This window comes from Numenius arquata, chromosome 8, assembly GCF_964106895.1.
Source record: "Numenius arquata chromosome 8, bNumArq3.hap1.1, whole genome shotgun sequence".
NCBI classification, from domain to species: domain Eukaryota; kingdom Metazoa; phylum Chordata; class Aves; order Charadriiformes; family Scolopacidae; genus Numenius; species Numenius arquata.
The window spans coordinates 20,652,295-20,673,388 of NC_133583.1; the positions used below are offsets into that span (position 1 = coordinate 20,652,295).

The 21,094-nt window shown below is 35.6% G+C and overlaps 1 protein-coding gene across 1 annotated transcript in view; it reads left to right on the plus strand.

Moving 5' to 3' along the window:
- Positions 1-7,405, plus strand: part of ATP2B2 (ATPase plasma membrane Ca2+ transporting 2) — a 425,551-nt gene extending 418,146 nt beyond the window's left edge. The window contains exon 26 of the mRNA XM_074152043.1: positions 7,094-7,405. Within this exon, the coding sequence (XP_074008144.1) occupies positions 7,094-7,405 (312 nt within the window). The remainder of the gene's footprint in view (positions 1-7,093) is intronic.
- The last annotated feature ends 13,689 nt before the right edge of the window (positions 7,406-21,094 follow it).

A 21,094-nucleotide genomic window follows, 5' to 3' on the forward strand; every position in this document is an offset into this window, starting at 1 on the left:
TTGCTACTACATTGGTTAATTAGGTAGAGGATGAGTAGATCTAACTGTACACAAAGTAAACAAGTTATTCTTTGTCCTAATCTGTTTATATCTGGTTCTCAGATGTTGTTTGTATTATCAGTAGGTAACTCTTTTAAAAGTATGTTTCCAAATTTCTCAAGAAAGATGCACATTTAATATTTCTTTGTACTCGCTCTTCCTCCTGTTCTCATATATAGTTAATACTGTTCCTAAGTAGAAGCAGCCAGCAACTGCAGGTCCCTTACCAAAAAAAAATCCTTCCTTTTGTAAAAGGTTATAATATTGTTAAGTTTAGAAAACATTGGGGGAAACAAACAAAAACAAACCCCACCAAAGGGCAACCTCCCAGATCACAAATCTGCTGTAGTTTCTGTAATTGCAAATTCCTTTTTCTTTGTTCTGTTGAGGTCTGTCATTTTTGTCTGAGATTTTTAGAAGTATTTCATGGAATCACTTACAACTTTTTTATTATATTAACTCAAGCAACAGTGGCCTCAAGAAGCCACTTGTAAGGTTGATATAGGAAAAAATACACACTGATGACTCTAATTTTTATAGCAGCCAATTAAAATATTACCAAACATTCACAAAATATTCTCAGAAGTATTCTTCCATCATACAGACCTCTGAAGGTTCTTTCGGGTTTTTTTGTTCGGTTTTCTGGTTGGTTTTTAAAAAATGTTTTCAAGAAAAAGAAGAGCATAGCACCCTTAAGGCTGTATTTTTGATCTGATTCACTTTTTGGAGGGGGGCTACAATCTTCAGAAGTGGGGCTAATTTGCATGGAAAGACAAATTTTTATATTCTCCCTTTAGTTAAAAAATAGCTGACGTTTATCAGACTTGCCAAGAAACTGTCATTTATAGGTAGAAGCTTTCTTTACACATGCAACACTTGTCTTGGAGTGGCACACGGGCATAAACACCTGCAAATTGTGTCAAACTAACATGAGACATTCATCAAGCTTAATTCTCGTGCATGTTACAGTCTATTTACTAATAGATAATTTTACAGAAAGGGCATAGTTTAGCTGTTATCTGTTGTGTATGAAAATCAGATATTTTTTTTTGGATCAAGAAAAATTATTTACTGTTCCAGCAGCTTTTGCTTTTCTGTATTCTTACATATTTAATTTCCTATAAATGTAATCATCATTCAGCTGGACTGACTTTACAACTAGAACGTAAGATAAAATCTTATATTTGGATCAAATTTTCTTATGAAGAAAAAGGGGAACAAATTTCTTAAAAAAAATTTAAAAGAAATCTTCTATTTTAATAAATGTTAAGGCAAAGCTTACTGTTCCATGTTGATCTATATTCAGATCATAGACCGAGTCAAGAGGGCATACTAGCCGTAGTGAAAAAGTCAGTTGCTTTCTGTGCCAACGTGGCACAACTACCACAGGAGGAAACAGAACAAGCAGAACATGACTTTTAAACAAAGTCCACACCTAAAATTAGGATTATAAAGTTGCACTATTTTGGAACATTGTTAAACTATCACCTCATAGAGTCAGAGATACCATACTAAAGTTTAGAAGTTCGCAGTGGTTATAACCAAGATTTCACAATCCTGTTGGGATATGTAAGGTCTAAATCAACTTCTGTGTATCTTCGCTGCAGGGAAACTAACTAGGCTTAAAATCTCAATATAAAACCAAGTCCTCAATGGAGATATGGCATGACAAGAAGGTTTAGACTCCTAACACCAGAATAAATTCTTTTAAAGGGTTGTATAATATATTTAAACTTTGCCAAATCTGATACATAAATATCAGACTCCATAATTTTGCAACAATCCTATAATAAAGGAGCTAAGCTATGGAAAGTGGAAGACCTGCAAATGGTTCTGATCTCATGCTGTAAAAGTCATTGGAATAATAGCCATGAGAACCTTTTGTGAAATGAGAATCAGGCCTGAGGATTTCACAGGATATGCAGGTATTCTATTTTCCTCTTGCTACACATGGTTTGACTTTTCAGCAGCACTTACTGGATTTACTGCATATTTATGTAGAAAGAGAGTAGCACAGATAACGTTTATGCATCTGTTTCACTCATTAAAGCAGAAACCTAGAAATTATAATTTTAGTAAAATTTATTAGGTTTTTTATTTTATCTTGGAATTTGCTCAGCTTCTGCATCATACAATCCAGAACATACTAGCCACAATACTTACTGGTAACTCCAATGCATACAATATCTCCTCTTGTGGATAACTAATTTGATTTTACTCACCTAAAACTGGGAGGATTAAATATAGACAAAACCAAATATACTGAAGATATGCCTTCTATTTCAGAGCTTTATATATGCAATAGTACTTGATCAAACTCATTTACCTTTGTATAGCTATAGTCTTGATATAGAATAGTATCAGTTACACCTAAGAGTTGGCATCTCTTTGCAAAATTGACCTCTTGTTTACAATTTTATACTAATCACCTTACTGATCTTTCAGTATTGAATTTATTTGCTTTTGCAGTGCCCTACTCTCTACTGTCTGAATATTAAATGTGTTTGTTTTCCCAGAGGGCTAGAGAACATTGGACAAAAGGGTTCAGCAGGAGAGAGTGAAATAAAAAGAGGTTGTGAGTCTTTAACCTTGAGCCTGAAATGAATGTGAACCAAACTCAAGATACTTGGCTTATATGAAGCCAGGTAAACATTCGAGTATAAGCCCACACACTACCAACCATAATACATCTCTTGATGCTTATCAGGCCTCCTGTATTTTGCCTAGACTGTTGTACTTAGGAGTGACATTCTGAACTTCATCTTTTTCTTCTGATGGGAAAAATTTGTAGTATCTAAAATTATATTTCTTTTTATTTTTCTTGCCTGATGCAGTATAATAAATCTAACTTTCAAGGTGGGATGAAACTGAAGAGTTTTTTCTATTACAGCTACAGAGAAGAAAGAAGTGGAAACTTAGAGCAATGTCAAAAATGTCCTGAAGTGTTGTCCCCACAGTCTTTTGTTTAAAAGCAGTTCATTTTTTTCTGTTGTCTCCATTACTGTGAGAAAAGGGAGCTGTATCACACTGTTTGTCTTCCCTTGGCATTGTCAGAAATATCATTACATGAACTCTACATAGTTCATAATAAACCAACACTTTCCAGGTTCTATCCATCATGGGTATGTCCCTGCTTTTACATGCTGTACAACCATAACAACATCATATGAAATTCATCAGCTTTATTTTATCTTAAAAAAAAAAAAAAAAAAGAGAAAGTAACGTGGGCTTTGTTTCAGCAGAGCCCCTAAACATTTTTACACCAGATATTACTTCAAATCTTGAAATTAAGCTTGTATTAAAAGAATTTGTTGCTGTTGGGCCATGTAAATCTGGGTAAATAATATTTTTTAGTTCTTAGCTTAAATATGCCAGTAGTATTATATATAAATTAAAATGCCACCATTTGTATCCAACAAACCTTATACCTTTGTCTCCACTAACATAATGAATGAAGCAAGTTATGTTCCTGTAAGCAATAATTTGATGCATTGGGGGACAGACTAGGAACAAGATTTTGAATTACATTGTAATGCAGAAATTCTGTCCCTGAATGAGGTGTGATACTAAAAAAATAAAGTTTTCTAGATGCCAAGCTAAATATGCAAAATTTAAAGTTGGGGAGGGAGTTTCTTCTTAAGTGACAAATTAATGGAAAACATATATATATATCTCTCTCTGAAACTGTAGAGAAATTTTAAGAAAATAAGGTAGTTTTCTACAGTTCCTCAGTGAAGAAAACTTAGTAGAAAGCTAACTTCATGTATTCTCAGCTTTAGGGATTTGCCCAAGTTTGGCCTCTACGTTACCACTGTGTTCAGAAGATTAACTACTTTAGGTATCAGCAGATCTGAACTAGTTCTTAGCAATATTTCCAGTAAAAATCACTATGAACAGGCAGAAGCTATTCTAGTAACATGTAAATGTTCCTAAAAGACTTGAGCAGTCCATGCCAAACCTCTGCCATAGATCTTCACACAAAGTGCAGGACTGCTGGCTGACTGTGCATTCTGCAGTTCTATCTTCAGATTGCTGTGTAAACACATCTAAGTAAAAGATGTTAGTGTATTGTTCTCTTTCACTGGATCATTGGTTCAAGCAATCACTGCAGAGGACCAAATTCAGGCCACGGCAGGCAGGTTTTCATAACTGGCTTTCAAATACAACCTAAATCTATAGTTTTCCCCTCAGCTATGCCAGATGTTAGTCAGCTAGACTGACAAAAAGCTTGGTATTAAATGCAAACTAGATGCCAAATTTTGATGTTAAATGCAATATAGATGCTTCCCCTACTACGGAACTTGGAGCCTCATAAATTGAAAACAGTTCTTCCCCTGCTAACCCATAGGGGCTTAAATACAGATTGTGCGACTTGAAGAAAGGCTTTACTTTCATTGGTTTCTGCTGGATCTGTTCAAGCATAATATCAAATTACAAACCTTTTTATTTAAGTAAAAATTTACTTTACCTTTATTAAAAAGAATCCAGCTGGCAAATAAAATCTAAATCTGTGCAATAAGAAGCGGCTGTATTCAAGAGAATTAAATTACTTTGTTAGTAAGATAGAGCCAACAGCTGCAACTGAATGAGATGACTGATATTTTTATTTAGATAGAAATAATAGGTAGCTTTGCATAAAATGTCACTATATCAGCCCATACTATGAAGTAGGCATGTTAGAAAAAGTTTCCTGGTTTAAAATTGGATAATATAGTAAGATTGCCTTGAAAAAACATACTATTTTTTCATTGCTTAGACTAATTACTTTGCACTTTAAAATACAAGATGGAAAGGTGTAGATAATGAGGGAATTAAAATGTCACCTCTTCTCCCTGAGTTCAAATCCTATCTTTAGTAATGCAAATGAATCTCTTATCCCAGTCTGTTAGTTCACTATACAGAACCATCCCATAGCACAGCACAACTCAAAGAGATTCAGCTCTCCTAAAACCCTGGTTTATAATTCCAAGTGCTCTGTCAAGCAAGTCAAGCACTGTCAAGCAAGTGTTAGGTAGAGGTGTCAGGAACTCTATACAACTGGAGTGTGTAAAATTTATTCTTTTTATCTTCCTCTTGTCTTGCACCTCTGCCAGCCTCCAAAATCTTCTAGTATCCTAAGATCTGGGCAAGGCGTTCTGAGCCATTCCAATCCTCATTCAAAGCATAAGCAGTCACATGAACCACTTTTTTTCCTATGCCCTGCTGTTACCAAATACATGTATATGGAGAAGGGAGAGTATTTGGACTGACCAAAGGCTGTGTATCTGTAGCTGGCATGACTTCTGCTTTTGGGATTTTTGAAAGATGATGAATATCCAAATTTAGAGAACATAAACAAGGACAAAGGTCAAAGAGATCAAAATGCAAGTCAGCGTCTTCCCCAAATGTGCTGAAATTCTGTACAATTTGGACAACTCCAACCACAGGATCATTTAGATCCCACAGCTTTAACACTGTGACCCCATGCCATTACTAAAATGCAGCCTGCCAATTAAAAGAGGAATTAAAGCTTTACAAATTAGTGGTGTATTAGGCCAAGCAGTAACGTGCAGTTTATTATACATGTAAAAAGATACACATACCAACCACCAAACCATCTCAAATGTGTGTGGAGAAGCTTTCACGATGCCTGCTTGCACCTTTTCTGCCTCTGCCTGTGTTTTGGTCTCCCCTCTAAGAAATGCTAAGATTTCGCTCATGGACTACATGGAAGTAGAAGGATAGAACTCATATTTAGTCATAAAACATTTGCCAACAGATCACGTTTTGCCATTCTGTTTTTTCCTCTCTGCCCCCTCACCCTCTTCCAAAAAGTTATGTTTTTTTCAGCAGTAAACCAGCACAAACCTTCACTTCTTTTCCAAACTGGTAGGTCACTGGGATATAGACAGCATCCCTCCCTTTGCCCACCTGCAGAGGATTTAGTGTTCCCACTCTGCAATGCTCCTCACTCCGTTCCTCTCATTTCCTACTGGGAAAGCAATTTGAACTGTTCCCAACAGTCTAATGGGCTGAGTCTTGTAGTTCATTTTCACCTGTGTTTTTACTGTCAGGTGGTTAATGCCGTTAGAGTGACCCTGGCAAAAGTCAGCTGACCTAGTTTAAAGACTGCATAAATGGCGTAAATTGTGTCGCTTCCAGCATTTAACTTTACAGTTTTACAACCGAGACACAGAAAATGAAAGAGCTTGCTGTTTAACCACATAATTCAATTCAACCCAACAATCAATACATTATTTTACTACATGTTTTTTATATATATTAAAAAGTTAAATGGCTAGAACAGTGGGTCTATACTCGAGTGTTTACCTCACATATGCATGAAGGAAAAATAAAAGTTGGTTCAACAATACTATGTTCACATTATCCAGGCTTCCAAGTGTAGTTGTTGTGTGCAAGTTATCTCTGTTCATGTGGTAACTGTGATTTTTTTTTTTTTTTTTTCCCCTTTGGCAGCATGATTATGCTTAGTACTTTGTCTGCTTGGCTTTTTGTGCTCTTGGCTGCATTCATTTAGATTTTGCTTTAAAACATTGATATTACATATAGTTTTTACACTTGGCTCCTGTGTGTGTCTCATACGTACCCATCCAACCGTGTCTGTGTTCTGTGCTTTTCTGTTTGTGAAGTGTGATATGTTATGTGTAATGGTTTTTTAACAATACAAAAGAGACTTTTTTAATTAAAAAAGCCTTCCTACTTACTCACTGCAAAACTATCAACATGCATGGTTTTACATTTGCATTACAATTAACATGGCTTGTCTTTTACTAGGGATGTACCACACGAGTGGATGTTCGCTTTCTTTAACCAGTACTTCCCATCAGTTCTTTGATGGCTTTAAACTTGATTTATTTTAATATTGCAGTTGATACAGATATTCAAAATGCACATAACTGAGCCACTCGTTTATGCATATAACATCCAGAGACTATGGACTTCAGCTGCCTGCACTGCCCTAACCATATGCTACATTTTTCACAAAGTATTCTCTAACACAGTGTTGTCCTTGGAAGGTGCTACCTCTGACACCTCTTTCCTTTTCTCCCCCCAGATCCGCGTCGTGAAGGCATTCCGTAGCTCTCTCTATGAAGGTTTAGAAAAACCAGAATCTAGAACCTCTATTCACAACTTTATGACTCATCCTGAATTTAGGATAGAAGATTCCCAGCCCCACATCCCACTCATTGATGACACAGACCTAGAAGAAGACCCTGCTCTCAAGAAAAACTCAAGTCCACCGTCTTCGCTGAACAAGAACAACAGTGCTATCGACAGTGGAATAAATCTTACAACTGATACAAGTAAATCAGCTACCTCTTCTAGTCCAGGAAGCCCAATACATAGCCTGGAGACATCACTTTAGCTGAAAAGGTCACTGCAAAAAAAAAAAAAAAATTAAAATAAAATAAAATAAAAAACCCACAGCAACCGAAATATATAAATATATATATTAAAAACATTGCTGGCTGAAAAGCTGTTTGAACTCTTATTCACTCTGAGACAAGTGAATGAATTGTTGATCACAATGGTTTTGGGGAAAGAATGAATGGCTGATTTACATACTCCCCCTTCCCTCCTCCTTATTCCCTTTCAGAAAAACAAAAACAACAAAAAAAAATCTTCCTGCATGAATGTACTGTACACTTCTGGCCCTTCTTTCTCTCTTTTTGTTTCTTTTTATTTCCTTTTTTTTTCTTTTTTTTCCTCCTTAAGCAGGAACTGCAGAGGACTTCTTTCTGAGGCTATTTATCCAATTCACTGGTCTGTGAGTTTTTTGAAATGCTTGTGTGGCATGGACTCAATTGTATAGATTAATTTAAATAACTTTTTTGAAGTTGCAAAGCTTAACTTGCACAGTAGATTTGCACCAGTTGGACAGAGGAACTTAAACATTTATGAGACTATATATAGAGATATATACATATAAGTATATACATAATTAATTATATATATGTATATATCTATCTCTATATATATAGTTATATATATATAAAGTTTCTTTGTTGGCATGTTGCCTTGTTTCTGCTCAAATTGCTCTGACTATTTTAACTTATTTATGTCCTAAAAAAGAATGTAATTTGTTTACAAACCTGTAGATAATATCCTTAACTATTTGTAGGGTTAAGAAAGCACTTCCTGCCGAAGTAGTATAAAAATGGCTCAGCTCAGCTCATTGAAAACGTCTGTAATATCACACCCTGGATATTTTATTACAACCGTGTTCTGATTTCTGCCTGATTTTTTTTTTTTTTTTTGTTAAATAATGTAGATACTGCTAGTAAATAACAAAAGAAGCCAAAATATAACACATTGGATGTAGCATTGTGATCCTATATACAGGGAGGTAAAACAGGCTTCCTTTGTTTCAAATAAAAATCAAAATGATCAGGTTCTCTCTTTTTTTTTTTTTTTTTCCCTCTGATAAATCTGCTTGAATTTCTTTTGGTGCAACATACAGTAATGGAGGCTATTTTATTCTTTAAACATATGGCAATGGCTTCCAAAATTATTTTTAGAGAGACATTATATGAAACTGAGTTGAGTTTATAAATATAATTTAAAATAAGTTATATTTGGTTTGTCTATATGGAGATAAAACTAATGTTAAAATATTGTGATATATTGTGTTAATCCTTTTCAGTTAGTAATTTAGGCATTTATTTCCTTATTACTTGCAAAGTATGGGCTGTTGGCATTTTGGATGAAAATCACTGTAGGTTGTTGCTTTGATTTTTTTTAAAAGAAAAATATAATTTCTGCACTATTAGGTCTGAATGAAACTTTATTACCTGTATATTGAGATGTGCTTTGTGTGATTTTTTTTTTTTTAACCAAGCTTGTCTTCCTGTAGTCACAAGGTATACTGTATCACAGTAATACATTATTTTACCTTGAGCTTTCTACGAAGAAAGCTATTTTAAAAACCTGCAGTATGGAGGGTGAAAAATATTTTTCAAGATGGTAACAGCCCTGATAACTTAAAATTTATGAGCTTATATAATTGCTATGTCAACCACTTGAATGCTAAGCACTTTGTGGATCACAGATTTTTCATAAATAATTTTTGTATTTAATATGAAGTTTGCTTGGAGACTTTTCAGCATATGATCTTTTCCATAATTGTACAGTGCAAAAGACATTTTGAATTACAGAATTGATTATGCCAGATGTGTTGAAAAACACTCTCAAACTAGCTTGATAAATTGATTTGTTAAGGTAATACTGGTTGTCTTAAAGTTGGCTTATAAAGTGGTGCATCTCTGCAGTCACAAGAACTAAACCAAGCCAGAACTCTCCAAAACAAGATTAGACTTATGGCCAAACTGCAGACTGAAATAAAGTGTTTTCAGGGTGCATCGAGACTATTCAGCCAGGTAAAGCTCTAAGCAGCTTGAATTGCCAGCTTCCGGACTTTTGTGTAGAAGCTTGAATGTTTTTTGGCTCAAACTCTTAGTTCACTATCTGATCCAAACTTTTCACTGAACAACAGAACAGGTCTTTGAAGGCATATACAACTCTCTTCTCAACAGATAGTGTGACCCGTTTCTTAACAGTAAAAAAGCTAGCATGAAATCATAATTATTTTAGCTAACTCCTAGCAACAGTGATTGAAACTCAGTCAGGATTGTTCTTCGCTTTGTAAATATGGTGATTAACCTTTGTATAACATGTATTGGGTTTCTATGGCCTATTTGGGATATCATATTCAGAAGAAAAAAAAGTGTTATCTATTTACAGGGAAACCTCTAGCTTTGGACTTGAACATCTACAGAAGCTATTAATACTGGAACAATTTATTTTCAGCATCTTAACACTGACTGTTTGCCTTTTTATTTTCAAACACTTCATATTTTTTCTTGGTTTCATTTTTTTTAAAATTTTCCTGTAGGAGTACCCCTCCCTAAGGTACCATTTGCAGACTTGAAAACTGTTAAGAAAATGAACACTGCATTCTGTATATATATAGTAAAACATATATAAACTGAGATGCATAGAAAACTTGGGCTTTTGTGAGCAGAGACTGTGCTTTATGTATATGATAAATGATAGATTTTTTTTTTTTTTTAAAGCAGAATAGCTATGACCTTTCAACTACAAGTTGTGCATCACAATTCCTTTCTTTTATTGCTTGACCTCTCTGTGATGGGAACAATGGATCAAAAACCAAAATGATCAGTTTGTTAAAATTCCCTGCAATATATAAATGCTCGCTCTCTACGTACTGTACTTAGCAGCATGAGATTTGTGGACAACAATACAGTGGTACATTGGCAATCCATCCCACTAGGGGTTATTAATATATGTTCATTCATCTGTTTTTATGAATTTTTTTATCTAGACAATAATTGTAAATAAAGAACTTACTCTGTCTGTTCATTTAATACTATGCAAAAGGTTATGCTTTCTATTGTTATTCTTATTCCTACAGTGTGATGCTGGAATGTTTGTGGTTTCAAAAAAAAAAAAAAAAAAAGACAAAAGTAAGTAAAATATGTGATGTAAATTATTTTATAGTTTGAAACAAAATGATAAAGTTTTACTCTTGCTGCTTTCTGTCTAATAGATCTCTCTTGGCAGGAGCACAAGTGGAAAATTTAAAGAAATAAATTCACAAAGCAGCATGAACAATAATGGTCTGAACGTAACAGCTTTCTTTATTTTCACCTGAAGTCATTAGATCTAGCTCTGGATTCCCATTGGGATATTTTAATGTAAAGGTATATGTAAATCTCCTGGATTGGCAGTAAGAAGCCTGCTCACCAGTTACCCTTCCATTACACTCAGGCGATGGCTCAGGCAGAGTGCTTTTAATTCCTGTCTGACTGTGGGTCAGTGTAATGCCTAGCAAGGTAACTCGGTCCATGCTGTGGCGGTGGTGGGAATGGCTGATGTGAATGCTGCAATGAAGTCAGCACAGAATCAGTAGAATGGATGAAGGCTCTGTGAATATGAAACAATTCGTTTAATCTTAGTCCTAAATTCAAGAGATGTCGAAGTCTGTTTTCCTATCACTTTGGCCCATGTGATATATCCCTCCATTTAAATATTTTTTTTTTTCATCTCTTTCACCCTTTGTCATAATCAGAAAAAGGACCTTTGAAACTTCCTAGAACTGGAGAGTTCAGTCCAGGACTCGGGTCCTGCTACTTAAGACCTTAAAACTGTGCATATGCAGTACCAGGGAAAAATGAGGGAATTCCCATCCTGGTGCTCAGACCCTCAGTCCAGAAGTTCCTTCTTTTTTTATCAGCTTAGACTAATGCAGTTGTTCCATAAATTGCAACACAGCCTGTAATCATACAGTAGTATTGCACTAGCAAGAGCAAGGTTTAGAAGTCAGTCAGACAGACATAATGGGTTGAGCTTCTCACACAAGGTGTGAGGTAACTCACTCATATGATCTCATTTTTAAAGGTAATTTTTTTCAAATTACAGATTTTCCTGTCTTGTCACCTAGATTTCAAGCCTGTACCCACAAATTCTTTATGACAAGTTTGACAGCAGCCAAAACTACAATGAAATACGACTACATTGGGAGAATAGTTACCAATAAATAAAAATGTATCCAACATTGTAACTTCAACAATATCCCTATAGGAAACAGTTGTTAGTTAGACAGCACTTTTTTTGAATTACTTGAGCTTTACAAGTACTTTGCAATTAAACTGTTTTCTGCTTTGATTTTGTGAGCTTAGTCTACAATCTGTTACAAGTAACAATCTGAAAATATTTTCCTTTTAATTCTCTGTCACTCATTACACACATAACTTTTTTCAGAGCCTTAGTCCAAGTGCTTTTGGCAGATCTCTTCATCTGTGCAAAAAAAAATACGTGTGTGTTGAGGCATTAGTAAGAAAGAGGACTGGGATTGTTCAGTGCTTTTTAATCTTCTGGCAGCCTGGGATCTGTTTCATGAGTAGCACCTTTCCATGTGAGGATGGATGTGAGTTGCATGTGTAAATTTAGAAGAATAACAGGGATGAAATTCCCCACGACACTAACTTCCTATTCTTTTCATCAAATTGAAGATTCACAAAGGCACATAATATTTGAAGTTCTTAGTCCATCGCAGTGAACTGATACCCCGATTCAAAATAAGAATGCGAGGTTTTATTCTAGCTATTCTTCTTTTACTCATACTGCTAAGAAGACGAGACTAGTCATGTGTGCCTAGATAAAAAAAATCGGGTGCTGATCACGTATGCTGATGCTACACTAAATGCCACTATATGTATTTGGCATGAGATGCTGTACTGATACGGAATGCTTCATAAATAGTGGATAAAGGAGAGGCAAAAAGAGAAAAGTAGGGAGAAAGAGGAAGAAATGCAGGTGCATATATAGTTTGCTATATACTGAAATGAAATAAAATCCTGATTGCTTATTATTGGCATTGAGTTCTAATACAAGAGATACTCAAATAGTATGCTCTGTCCATCAGCCTCTTCCAGCTCAAGTCCAAATTCATAAATAGGCTGAGGTTCCCAAAGTGAGATCTAGACCTCCAGCTGGAAAACAATGATTTACAAAACCTTTGCCCAACTGTTAGCCCAAACCTGATGTCTCTCTGACCAGAAGGTTGACCAGAAGTAGATGATCCCAGCATCCTATTCCAATTTAATTTTTTCTATTATTCCATGATACAAAAATAAAAGGCACAATTTGTGGTACTGGGGTGTAGTAAGTAGCGCACTACTTACACAGGCTGTGAGAGAACCAGGGTTCAACACTTCAAATGTCCTGTTGGCATTACAGTATTATTATAGTTGCTTTTGAGGAACCACAAAAAGGTAAGCAATAGACATTTCCTGTTTATATTTGTATTCCTGCAGCAGTGTGAGACATTGACATTAATAAAACATAAAAAAAAACGTGCATAACAAAATCTATTCATGGCCCAGATCAGGACTAGGGTGCACAAGTAAAATGCACTGGATTATAAACTGCAAATCCATATTTCTAATTTTATCAGCAAATTAAATCCATTCAGGTAACGCTTAGTTTTGTTCACCAACACGTTGATATAAGAGGTACTGAATAAGACACAGAAGCGTCTGATTTTGGGTTTCTTTTTACAAACAGGTATTAGCAGGCATATTATGATCTAACTTGATGGAAACTGAAGAGAAGTATGATTAAACAACTTATTCATTAAACAAGACAGACTTGAAAAACACAAACCAAAGGAAATATTTACAACAACATTTTCTCCTATATGTTCAAATTAACTTTGATTATCTGTGTATCTGGGAGACCATGTTTGCCTGGTACCAACTGAAGTGTTACATTCCCAGTAAGGGAATGTAGTTCTTCACTTATTCTGTCTCTGATGGATTTGCTCACTTTTCAAGCAAATTATAAAGCACCTGCCTCTACCCCTTGTGCATGTGCAATTAAGAATCCTTAGGAGTTGAGCTGGTATAAGCAGTGTTGGTGCATAGCCAATGAAACTACTTCAGTTTTCACAAGATTGTCTACGATTATGAATCTAGAGAAAGAAGTTACCTAGCTTTCTTGAAAAAACTGTATAGAACATTTATGGCATCTGTTTAAGATGTATGTATTTGTAAAGCCTCCTAGTGCAGTCATCAGTGGGTTATTTCAAATTATTTCAGATTCAAATTTCATGAGAGGCATTGTAAATTATTTTCTCAAAAGATTAAACAAAATAAGATAAACATTATTTGATGACAAATCACATGAATAAGTTACCAATACTTTCTCATCGAAGCATGTCAACGAGAAAAGCTTTCTTATGCTTACTTTGCATAGATATAATTAATTGTAATTGTTAATTTGACCCATGTTTGGAATTCTTTTATAGAAGACAAAGATTACAGGAGTTCTAGAACACAGCTACCTGTCATTGTGTACATAAATAGTGCTTTACGTCTGGGAATTAGCTGAATCAAATAGAATGCTTTCTGTCACAAATGAACATGCTAAATGTCTAACACTATTGCAGAGCTACCTATGGTAAACTTGCGGTTCCACCAAAAAGCATCATGCACTCTCTTACGTGCCAGCACTGGTGTTAGTAGACCACTGCTGTTACGTAGTCTGCAACAGACTGCTTATCTGCTTTTTTTTTTTTAATTGTTGCTGGATAATTTCAGTTGCTTTCTAGCCAGTTCCATGACTGGTGTCACCATATGATTTGGTGGGGTGTAGTGCTGGGGCAGAGAAGCAGCAGCGACAACTGATCAGAGAATCAAGCCACAATTATTTCAGATTAAAATGACTCTTGTACCAAGCCTACAATAAAGGGAATTGAACAGATGCCTTTACAGCTCCCCACCCTCCAGAGACAGAGCATTCAGTGCTTTTGACTGTCCTTCTGTCTTACAACTAAGGTACCAAGCCTATCATAGAGAATTATGGTTTCAGAAGCAAAAATGCAGAGTCACTAGCATCTGCTCAGTGGTTGCTGTAAAGCAAGATGATTTTCTGCCAGAAAGATGCCTCCATCTGACAAAATACCATCACGCTTCACGTTAGCTGACATTCTTGCTGGAAGTACGAGCAAGACTGACCTCTTTACAGCGCTGTAGGATATACAACGTTGCCTGTATCTAGGAAAGCCATTTCTGGTTACATATGTACCTTTTTGGTGGAGTCTTATCTACCATGAAGAATTAAAATAATTTCTAGTTGGTTTTACTATTCTATTTTTGGCTGCATGTGAAGGATTTGGATATTTTCAGTATTTTTCTATTACGTTTTCTGTGCTATTACCTATAAGCCTGAGGTGATAAAAATGGTCTTAGTGAAATATGCCTTTTTACCTATTTCCTTGTATTAATGTCAATAGCCTCTTATATCCCATGACTCCTGGATATAAATTGTATTTTCACTGTATGAGAAAACACAGAGAAAAACCACATTGGTTGAGTATGCTGTAGGGATGATTCAGTTGCCTTTCTTTTCATTTTCACGTTTAAGGATAGAAGCACTACCTAATAATGACAAAGCATTTTGTCTCCTCAGTGTTCCTGCCCACCTGATGCTGCTAGTACATTTGGTTCTTGAAAATTTGCAGGCTCATCTCTGATATGCCACCGGCAGAGCATCCTTATGCTACTAGTGAGCTTGTACAGCAGAGTGGAAATCTGCCATCCCTCCAAACATCAGACTCTAGAAATAACAGCTGATACAACTTTGAATTACTTTACACCGGTGGAATACTTTGCTGTCTGCTTATAGTCAATAAAATGTTTGCTTAAGATTTACATTCTTTATCAATGGAGAACCCCAGCAGTCTTACCAGGCTTAAGTGTTCATTTGTATTCTTGAATCCTGAAGTGGGACGAAACTGTAGTTACAATTCGAGATTCCTTTGTTCAGCAGTTCACGTAATGCACACACTACACTCTACAAACTGCGCCTTTATAATAAAAATTCAAAAGAAACCTTCTCCAGGTTCCCCCACAATCTGCGATTTGGTGGGGAACTCAGTTAAACCTCTTACTGAATGCTCTCTCCTTATCAATTAGTTCCCCAAAACATGATTCAAAATAAAGTTATCACAGTAGAAAAAAATTGAGACTAGTTCTAGATAATAGCAATTAGTCATTGAATTACCCTGGGCTCACAAAATACCTACGTTTCATGTTTAGACTTTGCAAGCATTATCACAAAGGGGAGGAGAAAAAAATCCTGCTTTTACCATGGCAGCAGCTTTAACAAAATACTGTGCTTGCTCCTGAGGCTGCAACTGCGTGGTGCCAGAAGGGCAGCAAAGCCACTACAGCTCTCTCCATTTGTTCTCATTACTATGGCCCTACGAAAATGAGCTCTGAAAATGTCACACGAAGAACACTTTGAGAAAATTTCAATTAAGATGAGTTTAGTAAATAGAAAATTCCTAAAATAATATGCAGGTTTTAAAAAAAAAATAAAATCAAAACTCTGTAAGCTTTATTTGAAAAATATTTTTTTTAAAAGATAGGTCTCTTTCCCCTTTTTATTTCTGAGAAGGCTTTTTAAATAACATCATCACAGAATTTATAATTTCAAAGACTACTTGCAAGCAGTCATAGCAAACTAAGAATGAAACTACTGCCCTTGTCCTTCCTTACAACACATACAGTTTTACTATGGATATTAAGCTTGCGAAATTGAAAAGTAAATTTTTCCTCTGGTTTAAACAATGGTCTTTTCACAGAAAAAAAAGTTCATTTTTTAAAAAAGAAAAATGTAGCTAACATCTATTAGGAACTTTTTCAAGACTTAAGTGGCTGAAGCTGAATTACAGGTTAAGCCAAAAGGTACAAGTGTTTGAAATCTTGTAATGAGAAGATTGTTGGCATTTGCAAACTAACAAAACCAGCAGGTGCGAAAAGGAAATCTTTGAAGCCCTAAACTGCAGAAGTACTAGGTATCCACAAAGTATAATGTTGTTAAAAGTCCTATATATCTAAGCAGTTATTAAAATCAAACCTCTGAGCTACAATATTTCTACTACTATCATAGATTTATCTAATTTGCAGCTATAATTAGCATGGAAACCACCAAATGAAGGTCAGCTTGAACAGATGTAGTAGTTGCAGGTGTGTGAGCTACCTGGGATGAAGCATTGATGTCACAGCAAACAAGCACATTAACAGAGAATACTCCATGGGGGAAGCAGGGGAGAATAATTCTGCTGTGTGATGGTGTTCTGGGACAAGCCGGTTTCAAGAGCTATGCACTGGTTTGCTGACAAGGTAAAGTTAATGAGCTGAGAATATGGTAAAGGGGTGCATACAACATTTTACTTCTTGGAAAGGCTCAGTGGAGTAATTCACTTCTGTTCAAATATTATGTCCTTCAAGATTATTTTGACCTGCAGCGGGTTATTAAGCAAGTTTAGAAGATACTAATGTGTTGCTGATGAAGTTAATAAGTGCTGTCTACTGCATCGATAGATACTCCCCCTACCCCACCCTGCTTTGATTTATAGTCTATTATATTCTTGCTCTTTTTGTTTGTTTCTTATTCTGCTGCTTGTCATTAGAGACTTTAGAAACTTCCTAGTAAGATTTGGGCTTTCATGGGTCAGAATGGTGGAGGAAAGCTCCACTGAGGAAATACTGCTTTTATTCTCTCATCCCAAAATCGTTATTACTTTTGATGGCCATGAGGGGCATTTACAACCTACTAGTCCAGATCCACACTAATTATTTCAAATTTTTGGAATCTGATTTCATTTGTTGTTGTTGCTCCTCACTTTTGTTCTAATCTGTTATGCTTTGAAATTGCACTCAGAGACCTATAATTGAAGTAATTTCTATAATTAGTGAAAAATTACAGTGTTCTGCATCTTAACACGTTGTTCGCTAGTTTTCAATATCTCTCAGTTACTATCACTCTTTATTTCACGTTTCAACTGACAGACCATAGACATCTATTATTTATTTCCGTAGCCATCTCTTCCCTGCTGTGAGCTCACCCAAGCATAAGCTTTCCTGTTAGTGCCATCAGTGGCTATCGGTGCTTTTTGTATGTTGCTTGATAGACAGAAGGCCAATTAAGGGTACAGGCAAACTATGGACTTCTATGTTAATTTTGTAGTTGTTTGTTTTTTAGGATATCCTCACTGATGTAGAAGCACAGAGTACCTCAGCGTGAGAAGCCGTGTTCTGTGATTAAAACAATCCTTGATTATAAGCAAGGGATAAGTTAACGTTAGGATGTATTGCTGTCTAAATAGGGAGGCAGAATTAAGATAGGAATTACCTACACTGGAAATCAATCAAATCTTAAAGATCTTTCTGATACATCTTAAAATTTACTGAAAAACTAAACTCCATAAGACTCTTACTGCTTATTCTTGTGCTTAATCTACCTATCTCAAGAAATGAGGATTCAAGCAGTAGTGTGTGTAGTATTGATGTTAAATATTTTTAAATCTGTTCATGCAGAGAAAGGACACTAATGTATTGTTTTAGCTTTAAGGGAGGGGTTGGCTTTGGTTTTGTTTGTTTTGGGTTGTTTGTTGTTTTGTTTTTGTGTTTTTTTTTAGAACCTACTCTTACATAGTCGATCTCCATTTCCCTTTGTGGTGATAATTTGCAATTCAGTCTATGAAGTAATATTCTGTTTCTTGGAGCAATTTCTGTGTTAGGTTTTTCAACCTATTCTTCAGATCATAATACTGAAACTTAGAGAGTATGCAACTTACTTCTATGTGCTTCTTGTGGCATTGAAGGCTGAGGTAACATTATAGCAATGCAATGAATTGTTGCCACAAGATTAATATGTTTTGGTTTCAGAAGTAGGGAAATGCCAGGAACAGGTTTTTGAATAAAAAATAGCTCATTTCCAGTCAGAGTACACAGATGTGATTTTTGATATGGAAAGCTGAAAAAACAAATAGCAGTATTACATTTCCAAAAACTCTGGTGATCTGTTCTTGTCCCTACAATCTCTGACAAATCCTCAGAGGTTTGTCATAGAAAAAAAATTGATATTGTACATGTACAGTGTCGCACAAAGGCTTGTAAAACTGTCAGATTTATACAATATCCATTAACCTTCATAACACATCTATACAGAGAAACGGCTGCCACAGAGACATGACAGAAGGGACACTGGACAGAATATGAATTAGAACAGGATCTTTTAGAGTCTCAAGATCTGGATCGCATTAGTTTCTAATGCTATAGAAAGACTGTTCTTTGTCTTTGAGAGTCACAGGAGAAAAACATTATGCTGCATTAGAAGAACAATTCCTAAGTGATGTAATTTTAAAAATTATAAGCTGCTTTTGTTTTAGGTACTGTACAGTATAACACAGCCTGAATGCTCCAGGATCTAGGGACTGTGGTAATGCATGTGATAGTAACCGTAATGATTCCCCATGCTCAGTTTTCATGATGCAGACGCAGTCCTCTGATTGCAGCACCAATGGGGGGAGAGGGCATTCTCCACGATGTTAATGGTCCATGCTATAAGAATTACTCTCTTTCAGATTGAGTTGAAAATACAATAGATACAACCCAGGTTTGAAGAATGTGTTATGAATAAGAATAGAGGGCAAGAGTGTAAAATCAGTAGGGCTCAAGTTCTCCACAGATCCTACAGCCCACACTGCACAACACCTCTGCATATTGTCACCAAAGTGCAAGTATATCTGTCTATTCCTCTACAAGTTTAATGAATACCCTACACATAAAAGTGCTGAGGTGATGAAAGTAACTTTTATATGGAGAATGAGTAACTTACAAATTATCTAAACTTCATCTTCAAAATCAATTTTTATTTCTATGGAATGGAAACTGTGTTCATTCACCCATTCTGGATGCCCTCAGCATAATTAAAATACAGCTATAAAAGACTTATGACATTAGAACTGAATCTCATTAACATCACTTTGTTCAGTCCTCCACCGCCATGAAAATAGCAGATTATCACTTGAAATGCTCTCGTCAAGCTTCAGTAATTCCCAGAAAGATGCTGAGTTTTGAAGCAGACCCTTATATGTTAAGTTATTCTTATCAAAATGAACAACTGTTTCTAAGAATTGCTTTTGTTTTCTGATAAGTTGTAATTGTTTTCCTTTACTCTTTTTTTTGCTGGTGTCGTTTTTCTTTTTTTTTTTTTTTTTTTTATTATTTTGGGGTGGTGTTTTTTTTGGTTGGTTGGTATTTTTAAACTGCTGTGGAGGGTATTTTGGTTTTGGCAGCTATATAATACTTTCATTATAAAAATAAACCAACCAAGAATTAGACTATTAGATTATGCACCTGTTCAGGATGTTTTGGGGGTTGGCTTGCTTTAAAAAACCTCAAACTAAACAAGCTCAATATCAGTGCAGATGGTGCTATAAATTTCTTGTGATTTCTTTTTTTTTTTTTCTTTTTTGGGGGGAATTCTTCTTTTCCATTTGGCTTTCATATAGCTGCAGAAAAGCTTGATAATAGTCTAATGACTGAGTAATAAATTTTTAGTATATCTTTAGGAATAATACTTAAATTCATTAAATCATTCATCTTGTGGATAGGAAAGACAAACAAACAAGTTCATCAAATCATTCTTATTTTTACACTGAGCTGAAAGACTAGCCTTTTTCATATCCAGCAATTCCTGCATATGACTCAATCTTTTGCAGGAGCACTGGACCTGCTGGTGGCATAGATAAGCGTAATACACATCACAAACACTTCTCCAGAGGAAGGAATTCTGTGACTCCTCCAGTAAATGCATAGGACAAATGACGGAAGAACAGTCAGAGGCATAAGGAGGATATCTATGAAGTTTGGGAAGCTGCAAGTTGTTGAGGCAAAGGATCTTTGTCAAGGTGAAGAATTATTTATTGGCTTGCACAGTATACAGGACCCAAGACCTGTAAATTGGGTTCCTAAAGCCAGAACTTTGTGCCCCAGGTACAAGAATGTAATGCTTCTAGATGTCATATAAATGTAGCTATAAGCTCAGAGTAGGAACCCTTCTATCCTTTTCAAAGTAGGGGAATAACACATCCTCCAGCAGGTCTAAATTAATTTCTAAGAATTTAAACAGACTGGCTCTCTTCTGATCATCTTTTTGTTGTATTTTCTTGTCATATTTTTAAGCGCAGACCTTCAAATCTACCCACTAGTTATGCAGATTGTCAAAGCTTCATTTAACAGCTACACTTCTGATTTCACATCTTTAAAAAAACAATCAGGTTGTTCTATAGAATAGCTGGGTGAAACTATTGTGACAAGGGAACAGAGGGATAATACAGTTTTCTTCTAGTGGAAAACTCAACAGGATACTTATTTCTCTCCATGAGTGACATAGTCCATGTGAAAATTTAGGATAAGGAATTGTTTGTCTTCTAGCATACAGCTTAAAGTTGAAGATAAATGAGTGGACCGTCCATCCAGGAAAGGGCCTGAATTAGCTACATCCAGTTCTAGGATGTGAAATGTCGTTAAGAAGCTCACCATCAGCATAGGTGGTGAGCACATGGATTGGCCGTACATGGGGAGGTGAAAACTTCTAGCAGAGTCTGTCAATCGGATAGTAACGACTTGAAACATAAATTGACAACTGATCAATGTGCTTGGCCTGTGACTTACAAATC